General features: G+C 36.7%; 2 protein-coding genes across 2 annotated transcripts; one reads left to right on the forward strand and one right to left on the reverse strand.

Annotated features, from left to right (window-relative positions):
• Positions 1-1,636: 1,636 nt before the first annotated feature.
• On the forward strand, positions 1,637-5,196 carry LOC103438138 (spermidine synthase 1-like). Its single transcript, XM_008376677.4, has 9 exons — positions 1,637-2,245; positions 2,506-2,582; positions 3,380-3,502; positions 3,628-3,732; positions 3,810-3,882; positions 4,130-4,201; positions 4,296-4,497; positions 4,596-4,722; positions 4,838-5,196. Exons 1-9 carry the CDS (start codon positions 2,008-2,010, stop codon positions 4,901-4,903), a joined length of 1,083 nt encoding a protein of 360 aa, XP_008374899.2. The 5' UTR covers positions 1,637-2,007; the 3' UTR covers positions 4,904-5,196.
• A 1,974-nt stretch (positions 5,197-7,170) lies between these two features.
• Positions 7,171-9,321, reverse strand: LOC103437741 (uncharacterized). The gene is made up of 4 exons (XM_008376237.4): positions 8,827-9,321; positions 8,245-8,325; positions 7,750-7,889; positions 7,171-7,652 (listed from the first exon to the last, which is right to left on the reverse strand). Exons 1-4 carry the CDS (start codon positions 9,133-9,135, stop codon positions 7,403-7,405), a joined length of 780 nt encoding a protein of 259 aa, XP_008374459.1. The 5' UTR covers positions 9,136-9,321; the 3' UTR covers positions 7,171-7,402.
• Positions 9,322-11,095: the final 1,774 nt, after the last annotated feature.

Here is an 11,095-nt window from a genome sequence, read left to right on the forward strand (position 1 = left end):
CTTTGCTTAACGGAGGGGCCACTGGTGGATTTCGGAAATCCTGTCCACCCAATAGAGACCCCAACAATAGTTTGTGGTTGCAGAAGAGCCCTTGAAATTTTACAACACAGAGGCACCCGAATCAAATTCTAATTAATTAAATGGAACTTAACCTCTACATCCTCTCTTTGTTCTCTCTCAATTTCTGCCGACACCAATTGGTCAGGTACTCATATCTGCATTTTGTTTGCCATCTTTTGTAAATAAGTGATTAATGGGAACGGATCCCCTCCTGAGCAAATTACACGGACCATTGGATTTTGATCAAACGGTTATAATTATTATAACTTTTAGAATGACCTCATGTTTGTAACTGTTGGATCACAATTCAACTGCCTGTGTAATTTTCTCAGAAGACTCTGCGTCCTAAGCTGAGGAGGGGATCCGTTCCCGTGATTAATGGGTCTAAAGTCAATGGAGTTGGTACACTCAGCAGTTGACACAACACAAATGAACATTCAAGAAGAAGACGGTGGACAATATCGATCGTTATTAGAATATTTTTTGCCATATATACATACCACCACCACCCCAACAAAATCTATCCAAACACACCAAACCAAACATCACGATTATGTGTATTAATTTTATATAAATGCAAACTATATATATGGTTGTGTTCCATAATTTTCTCGTTGAAATGTCTTGTCAATATATCATGCAATTGCTTTGCTTTAAATATGGAAATGACAACTTACCCAATATTGTTTCGGATATATGTACATCGTGGAAAGTTTTCTTAAATCTGCTATTACTATAGATAGAAATTAAAATTGTGTCTATCCAATTTTGGACTAATTAAGTCGTGTATTACTTGCCTGTTTAAAATAAGCCATGTATAAGCTTTGAAAGGTTGTTTGATATTTATAATAGACATAAACCTCATAAAAAACATGATCTTTGTACGTATCAAAATTCCATCAAAAGATTTTTCATGTCTGATAGTTAGAATTTTTTGCACTGTCCATGGGAGCTATCCCAACATCCGCCAGTAGAATGAAGAGTGTGAGTAAGCTAGTTAAAGAACATCGTTTGTATCCAAAAGAAGTCTTCCCGTTTATTTTGGTTATTCTTCTCCCATTTCTGAGGGAGAAAGGGTGGGAGAAAGGGGGACCTTTGGCGGTTAAAGTGATGGAAGTTTATATTTTGCTTATACCAGTTTCATGCAGTTCTACGTGCATATTCATTTTGATAAAGCAGCCCCAAATAAACAAGAGATTTTTCAGTATGATCGGAACACGGGATAGTACATCACGTATCACTATGCAGATAATGGAATATGTGTGTTAAAAAGTAAAATTTCTCACCCCTTATATAAAAACACGTGGTGTACCATTCGTGTTCCGATCACATAAAAAATTTCTCCAAATAAACGTCCGAAATCAGTTGAACCCAATTAAAAACCAATACCCTCATCACACTAAAGATTAGGTTAAACAAACATAAGTGACAACTAATGACTGATATAACTGTAATGACACATGACATTATTCTGGTGCAATAGTTTGTTAATATAGTTGTAGTTGTTAGAAGGGTATTGTAGTAATTGTCACATGTAATGTTGGCCATATAAGGAATTGACAGCCTTCAGTATAGCAGAAGGTTGTAATACATTCAATTGAAATAAAAATAGCTACTCTCTCTTCTTCTCTGATTTCTTCGCTTTCAAGCTTTATCTTCAACTGTCAATAACAATGTGATGCATATTTAACGCGTGTCAATTAGGTTGCAATCATACACACAACTTGGCTAGGGCCATGCATTTATCAATCTGTAGGGGCCTGTTTATTGCCCCAGGAAATAGTGTAGCGTACAACAAAGGACCTGGTTAGCTAATAGCCACAAAGAGGCATGCTTGTGTGTCTGTGTGTCTGTGTGTCTCTGTCTGTGTGTCTGTGTGTGTATATCTGTGTGTATATATAAACACAGAGCCACACTAGGATCATATGTAGCTGGAAACCGATAATCATGGCTGAGAAGAACGGTAGTGTTACTGGTTTTGCAGGTTTTGTTGACGAAGACCTTGTGGAGGATGTTGAAATAATGAGTGCAGCTGCAAATGGTCATCAAAATGGTAATACTGAGATGGGATTGGTCTTTGATAATAATGGAAAGGAGAAGGCAGAGGCCATACCTAGTAGTGTTGCATTTACTAAGGCATTTACTAAGGCAGGATGGTATGCTGATGTTTCCACAGATGGACCTGGTAATTAAGCATTGATCAATCTCCGTTCGAGTTAAATAGTGTTATCCACACACTCATTTTTACTATTCACACATCCCTTTTAATTTCGACTGTCGGATCGAATAAATTGAAGATCAATGACCAAAGATTGATAAGAATGTGTGAAAGATAAAAATGTTGTGAATAACACTTTACTAAATATATATGTTTGCATGCGACATTATATGCCAACTAATTGAGATTTGATTTTGGTCATTTTGGTCTACATATATACGGTGCAGGGAAGGCACATTTATATAAGATGGAGAAAACCTTATTTCATGGGAAGTCAGAGTTTCAAGATCTTTTTGTTTTTCAGGTAATTATTTAAAGTTCGTTTGATAATTATTTTATTTTTATTTTTCAAATTTAATTTCACTTTTTGTCAAATGTAAAAATGAAAACTCATTTAGTTTCAATTTTTAAAAAGCGGAAAATCAAAAATTAAAAACTGAAAACCAAAAAATGAAAACTACTTTTTTTTAGTTTTTAAATTTTAGCTTTCATTTTTTAGTTTTTATTTTTTTGGAAAATGAAAGTAATTACCAGTTTAAAAAAAAAAGAAAAACCTGTTTGGTAACTATTTTTAATTAAAAAAACTGAAAACTACTTTCTTCAATTTTTAAAATTTGTTTTTGAGTTTTCATTTCTTTTGAAAACTAAAAGTAGATACCAAACGGATTTTCAATTTAAAAAATAAAATAAAAACCCGTTTGGTAACTATTTTCAATTTTCAAAAAATCAAAATGTGAAAACTACTTTCTTGAGTTTTCAAATTTTGCTTTTATTTTTCACTCTTTGCTTTTCAATTTGAAAACTGAAAGTAGTTACCAAACAGGTTTTCACTTTTTTGTTTACAAAAAATGAAAACTGAGAACTATAAACAAAATGGTTATCAAACAGCCTGTTAACTAAAAAAAAAATTTATGGAGAAGTTTTTAGTTGTACATATGCATTATTAATTTATGTGTTATAATATCGTGTTAATATTTCATGGTCTGATTTAGTTCAAAAAATGGATACACATTATTAAAACTACAACATGAGTAAATTAATAATATCACCTCCCTCATGTACAAATGTTTTTTTTCTGTTGTTTCATTAATTTGGTTACAGTCATCAGAGCATGGCAATGTAGCCATCTTGGATGGTTTTCTTCAACTCACAGAGAGGGATGAATTTGCTTACCAGGAAATGCTCTCTCACCTCCCACTTTGCTCTATCCCAAACCCAAGGAAGGTTAACTCATCTCTTCATCTAGTGCTCTCTCTCATAGTCACCCATCATCCTGCAAAACAAGCATACTAAAACTAACCTGTTTGATCATTTTTTATCCAATACTGTTTTGGTTAATTTTTCCTCAGGTCTTGCTTGTTGGAGGCGGAGATGGAGGCATTTTGAGGGAAATATCTCGTCATTCTGCTGTTGAAGAAATCGATATATGCGAAATTGACACAATGGTGATAGATGTGAGCAAGCTTTCTTTAAACTTCTTGTATATATGTTGTACACATCCCTCCTTGGATAAATTTTCGTGGTATTTCAGGTTTATAAGCGTTTTTTTCCGGACATAGCTGTGGGATATAAGGATCCCAGAGTGCAAGTACGCATAGATGATGGTATGGTATAACTTTAGAAGAAGTGAAACTTGCTTTCAATGAGGATGTCATTGTGGCTATATCCCAATCCAATATAGCATTTTTCCTTTTCCACATTGTATTATAATTTGATTCGGTTACTGTGAATCTGTGATAGTGATATTCCGTTGCATAAAAGTCCTCCTTTGCAAGACATTGCTTTTGGCCTACTGATAAGTCTCTTTTACTTCATTTATTTGTGCCTTACTATTTTTTAACAAACATGCAGGAGTTGCATTCATGAAGTCAGTTCCTCAAGGCACATATGATGCAATTATAATTGATGCATTCCAGGGCATGGGTATTTTTTTTTTCTCATTATTAAACTTACATCACGTTCTAAACATCCAACTTCCAGATCCTCATAGCAATATACGTACTGAAATCCCTTACAGGTGCTACAGCACAAGAACTTTCTGATAAGGACTTCCTGGAATCAGTTGCAAGGGCTCTTCGCCCCGGCGGTGTGCTGTCTACCCCGGCGGACAGCTTCTGGAGCAAAGACTTTGTTAACTTTGCCGATACCGTAGCAAACTGCCACAAAATATTCAAGGGCTCCGTCAACTATGCCTGGACAACAGTTCCTGCATATACAAGGCAAGAGGTCCTTTTGCATTTTATTAACTCTCTTATTAATATTATATTTGGTATTTGCTAATGCAGTACTAAATAGGCTTGTGAATCTCTGCTCTTAGTGGGATCATTGGGTTCATGCTTTGCTCGAAGGAAGGACCAACCGTGGACTTTAAACACCCTATAAATCCATTAAATCAAGAGAACTATGGCGTGGCAAAGGGACCTCCCAAGTTCTACAACTCAGAGGTACTACTTATTTAACTTCTTCTTCTCAGAACGATTAATTTGAGCCTATTCTCTCTGTTTGGATGCTTATTTGGGTTCCGAATGGATTCACTTTCCTCTGGTTTCAATCTTTCAGATCCACACTGCTGCGTTTCGACTGCCATCTTTCGCAGAAAAGGTTATCGGTTTCCAGATGTCATGAACATCTTTATGAAGTTCTTCGTTGCTATGTTTTTTGTACAAATTTTTTTTTTTAGTAACTTAAGGTATTGAGACTTTAAAACTATTAATAATTTAGAGAAAGTTTCGAACCCAAAATGTATGGGTAGAAACTCAACACCTTATCTACTAAGATATTAGACCGCATGTTATGTTCAAGCATATAAGTTCGTTGCTGTGTTGTAAACGAACTGTTTTCTAAGTTGGTTCCATTTGGGACATGATCTCAAAAGGGCAACGTGATGAACTGTTGAAATGGAGTTTCAATTCCCTTCAGTATCATCTTTACTTCTATTTGAGAAATTGGTTGAAGTGAAGATTTTTAGAAAGTGTTGCTTCATTGACACTACACATTTTGTTGACCACACTTTACATAAAAACTAAATTTTAAATAAGGAAAATTAATGAAAATGGATTGACTTTTTAGTGTAAAAATGTAGTTTTTCGTTAAAATGAACCGTACCGAGAGTTTTTCATTAAAATTTCCTTTTAAATAACTTATATTCCCTAATATGAAATAATTTAGACCATTTTGTTGACTACACTTTACATAAAAACTAAAATTTAAATAACTTATATTCCCTAATGTGAAATAATTTAGACCCCTAAAACGTAAAATTCTAAATACATTCCAATTCATTTTTAATTTTGGATCATATGCATCCAAAGAATTTTATTTCTTCAAGTTCTCAAACCACTCCCACCTAGAGATGGCAATTCAACCCGTTAAACCTAATAACCGTCCGAATAGGACGGATTTGAGGATGAAAATTCGGATATTTTCGGATATGAGAAAAAACCATGAATATTATTCGTTACGATTTTGGATATGGTTATAGGGTCCATCCTAGAGTCCGTCCCGGATAATATATAATATAAAATATATGATTTATATGTATATTCACAAGTATTGAAATTATTTGATAAATTGCTTCGTCTATAGTGGCTGTTGTATTTGCTTTTGCCATCCCTTTCCTTTTTTCACCAATTTGCCTTATTTGCTATCATATTTGGCTTATCATGAACACCTCAAGAAAATATTTGTTTTTGTCTTTAATGATTTGGGTAACTCCGCCTGTGTAAGTTTATCTTACATTGCCGATCCTAAGCCCGGATAAATGAGGAGGGGGAGGGCGTCAGGTAGTCGACAGCCGGCACTTCTAGGTTACGTCGAATCCTTATGAAAATGAATCCAGAATAGCCGACCCCACTTAGTGGGAAAAAGCTTTGTTGTTGTTGTTTGTCTTTAATGATTCGGGTGTGGATATTTAATGACATAATTAGTATTAAATTATAATGTGCCTGTTGAACGAATAATTTTTTCACATTAACGAAGATATATATAACCGTTTACCAATGAAAAATCTGTTCGATGGTTATAATTATAATCCCTGATGGTTAATTTGCAAATATGGATATGGTTCGTTTTCATGATTATAGGAATGGATATGACATTTTCGTTTCCAATCCAAACTGTTGCCATCCTTATTTCCACCTTCCTTTGTTAAACAAAACCCTAACAATTAAACGCACAAACACACCAATGAAAAAAAACAAAACCCTAACAATTAAAAGCACAAACACACCAATGAAAAAAAAGAAAAAAAAAATCTTATTTTGACAAATTAAACATAAAATCGTCTATTTGGAGGCTACACGTAATGGTTGGGAAACCCTAGACCCCAATTCAGATTTTAGGTACGTTCCTAGTTCTCAACCGATTGGGTATATTTCGGAGGATACCTACCAAAATATTGAATCATTTCATTAGTTATGTAATTTTTCGTTATGACTGGAACACATGTGGTACACCATGTGTTTTTATGTAAGTGGTGAGAAATTTTAATTTTTTAAGTTATTAGCTTTTTAACACACATATCTCACAATTTGTATAATGATACGTGATGTACCATCTCGTGTTCCGATCACACTGAAAAATCCCTCTTAGGTTTGAGCTCGGTAGAGATATGCAGAGAGCGTGAGGTGCGAGGATAGTTAGGTTAAGATGGCTGTATTAAGATACTTTCCTCTGTTTTAGCTCTTGCAGATGCACACCGCTGCGTCGTCTGTCGCGAGGAAGGATTTCGGTTCCAAGATGTGATGAAAACAAACTGTGGTTTCAACTGGTTCTGCTTTGGACATGATCTCAACAGGATCTTTACTACTATTTTAACCAAATATTCAAAAACTGAATCCTCATTCCTTCAACAAACATTCTCAATGCAAAAACCTCACAACAAAAGAAGCATATATCAGAATTCGAACTTCATTACGGGGCTTACAAGGTACAAATAGGAGTCCGTAACCTCTTCAAAACCGTATAGGTGTAGAAAATACCTAAAACCGAAGGTACGTGTTACATAGCAAAACCAACCGCCGTGGAAAGACCTGAGAATTTTTCTTCCAAACATAATTTAAGCTCTCGTCATGACCATATTCGACAACAAAAGTGGGATTTTCTATTTGTAAATGTAACTGGTGTTTATGGTGGGATTTGCTCTGCTTCAAGATCTCTTGGGTGCATGGACAAAATGCACAGAAGGTGAGGGAGAAAGAAATATTTCGCTAGAAACACGAGAACCCCATAATCAGCCTCTTCGCCAACTGCTGGCCGGCGTGGATTTACCCAGAATATTTGGCTTGCACACCATAAGCTGTACAGGAGTGCTACGATAGCAATTAGAATCGCTGATTGTATCGATTGTTTGGTAATAGACCTGTGAGGCCTAACTCTGCAAGCCAAAACAAGTGATCAACATATACGTCAAGGACCTGTGGCGAGCTAGGGAAAGAGGAACCAAATGTATGTGGAGTGCCTCAAATAAATACCTGTTGATGTATACAAAGCCGCCAATTAAGATGATGCATAAAATGCCAACTACAACAACAGCATCTGGATTAACCGGTGCTCGACCCTCCCACCAACCAGTGCTCAAAATCCATGTATACTCTGATGAATGCCCATTCTCCTGTACATTTGAAAGGACATACAAGATGTAAAACTGTAAACAGACAAAAAAGGAAGTAGAAAACATGAATTTATGCTCCGTGACTGAATTACATGTGGATCGATGAGCCTCAAAGTTCTTGCACATAGGCGCTATTAAACCTTAGACTCCGTTGATACATATTCGATGTCAAATTATGACTCTAAACATCCACTGCTACCGAAATTAAGAATCATATTACGACCTTTTCTCCTATGTCAAATTAAAACGTTAACCCTCCAAAACACAAGTCATTGGTTCTTCATAGAACAAACAATCGATAAAGAATTGAATTAGGATCTTCGAGCAGAAGAGCTGATCGACGTCTCAATATTACCTCGAACAAGTGATCAAGGAAGAAGTGTGAAAAAGAACCAGCTGACACCAGCAAGAAGCATTGCTTCTTAGTAAGGGGCACCTGTAACATAAAAACACAAGAAATGACAGACATATTCACTACTTGTGTTGTAATTAATAATCAAAACAAAGATTCTGGTTCTGCAATTTTCCAACAAAATCTTACAATTAAGAGCAACCTTAAATAATGCAACATTAAACAACCCAAACAAATCTCACTTAATAAATACAACCTCATTCCCGTTTCCCAGTATCAAGCATATGATTCACATGAGGCTAATGTTCATTAATTTGATAAAGTAAATCACACAATTCAGATCATATGCAGAAATCCTACTTTGATTTTCTCCAAAGATCTGCACAGCCAAAAATAGAAACCCCAAATCTTAAGACTGACAACTAAAGTCCGAAAATAGAAACCCCAAATCTTAAAACTGACAACTACAGTCCGAAAATAGAAACCCAAGAGATCCAAGATTCAAAATTTGTTTCCATTTTCTCACAGTTCCCCAGCTCCAACAACCAAAAATAGAAACCCCAAATCTGAAAAACGACAACTCACCCCAGAAAACGAATCAAGCACCCGCCTTTGAAGCAAAACTCCAGAAACCCAGGAGTAGAGAAAACAGAGAGGAAGACCCAGGAGGAGGAAATAGAAGATAGGATCGTGGACGAAGTCGGCGAGCTCGGAGCCGAAGCCGAAGCCGAAGACGGAGTCCAGCCACTCGGAGAAGGAGCCGATGTCGGGGCCGAAGAAGGCGTTGACCGTGTAGAAGAGGGTGTGGTGGGGGCTGAACCTGCCGCCGCTGAGGGTGGTCAGAGCCAGGCCCGAACCCATGGCGTACATGAGGTGCGGACCAGGGCCCGGCATGGCTGCACCTGCTCCCACCTGGGTTTTGGCCCGGGGGGTGGGGGTGTCAGATTTAAGAGCTTGAGTTTTTGTTGTTTGTTACAAATTAGGATCTGCCATTGTATGATGTCAGTTGGAAAGCTTGACGGGCAATTACAGTTTGAGTGTCGAGTTTCATTAAATTCAAGCGGTGATTAAGGAATGAGAGACAGTTAATCTCGTTAGGATTATGTTGGAATATGTGCTTTTGGGCTTATGTCATGTGGTTTTTGTTATCTTGGGCTTTTGGCCATCTTTTGATTATTTGGTTTAGATTGTACTACTAAGCTATAGAAATTTTGTAAACGAAACTGGTCAATTTCTTAATATTAATTTGAAGATTACTTTTACAAAAAAAAATTCTAACCATATATCGTTTAATTATCTAAATATATCAGATAAATAGACAGTTCATCATAACAGAATTAATCTGGAATAAATTAAGGGATGTGATATCCACACACCCTATTTTACTTCTCACACACCTTTTTAATTTTCGGCCGTCAGATCAGATGAATTGAAGAAGATCAACGGACAGAAATTATCAAGGGTGTGTGAGAAGTAAAATGAGGTGTGTGGATAGCACACCCCTAAATTAAACGTGGAACGAATTCTTGGTGGGTGCTTATCAACCTAACGACATGAATGGAAGGGTCATGTGGTCTGAACATTCTTGGATAGGTTTTGAATAATTTCACACGTCTTCTTCTATATCGGGTCGGGTCTAAGAACAAGGCCTAAGGGACGGGGCCTATCCAACTCATGGGCCAGTTCAGGCCCTCCCTATTTCAAATGGCCCTGGATAAGCCTGGTCTTAAAACTTGGCCGGGCCAGCCATAACTCAAAAAATAAGGTTGGGCTCAGACCGGCCCATCAGGCCTCGTCCCTTTTTACAGGCCTAGACGTTACTAAGCATTTGAGGTAATCTTTCGGAAATGCCCTTAAAGTTGGGTTTCTATGCAGGTCAGAAGCTGTGGGCTCATCTAGCCCAATTCTTTGACTTTATCCAGATCAACCCCAATACCTAAGCCGAAAAAGGTCCAAGCAATTTTCTCCAGAATGTTGGTCTCCACTCTCTTAATCTTTAACAATACTTAATACTTAACATGTTTAAAATATTAATATGGTTGTCATTTCACACCGGTCTAGTGATATTCCTCTTCACTTGTAAATCAAAAATCTTAGATTCGCCAAAGACAAACTTGAATCATATTATTGCTAACTCATTATAAAATTAAGTCCACTCTCTCTTTAATGTATATAATATCAAGGAATATATCGATATCAACCGTTAGACGATAATTACGTTGAATACATGTAACCAGTTCTAAAATTAAAAGTCAATCTAATAATTCAACCCATTAAATTTGTTAAAAAAAAAGAAAAAATCAACGGATAAGTTCTAAGACGCAATATCTTCTTCTTTGATCTCGTTTGATTTTTCCAATTTCTCACCAACTTGCTTATACTTGGTAGGAAAAATCCCCGACCTCAAATGACGTCATCACCTTCTCATTTAGCCAGAGTTGGGCGACGTCAGCTGGAAGGAAAGAACGGATAAGAACCGGATGGTACCATCGGACACGGGTAATTGGTGGGACCCGCCGGCTTGTCAACTTTTTGGTCTTTTTAACGGATAAGGACTCTCTCTCTCTCTCTCTCTCTCCAGTCTGTGTGTGCATGCAATTGCGAATTTGGAATCGGCGACTCTTCTCCCCACGCATTCGCCTCCTCCGCCCGCGACACGGCACGAGACTAATCAAATACATGTGGCTGGCCCACCACGGACCATCGGATAACGTCGGCCCCACCTTTTCCCATGTCTTAAATGCAACAATATTATTTTATTTTTCTATTTTTCTATTTTTATATTTTCGCCTTTTCCCTTTTTTTAATTTTCCGCCGGGAAATGGTATAATTGTTTACAGAAGTAAAGGTGCGT

This window comes from Malus domestica, chromosome 06 (assembly GCF_042453785.1).
Source record: "Malus domestica chromosome 06, GDT2T_hap1".
NCBI lineage: Eukaryota > Viridiplantae > Streptophyta > Magnoliopsida > Rosales > Rosaceae > Malus > Malus domestica.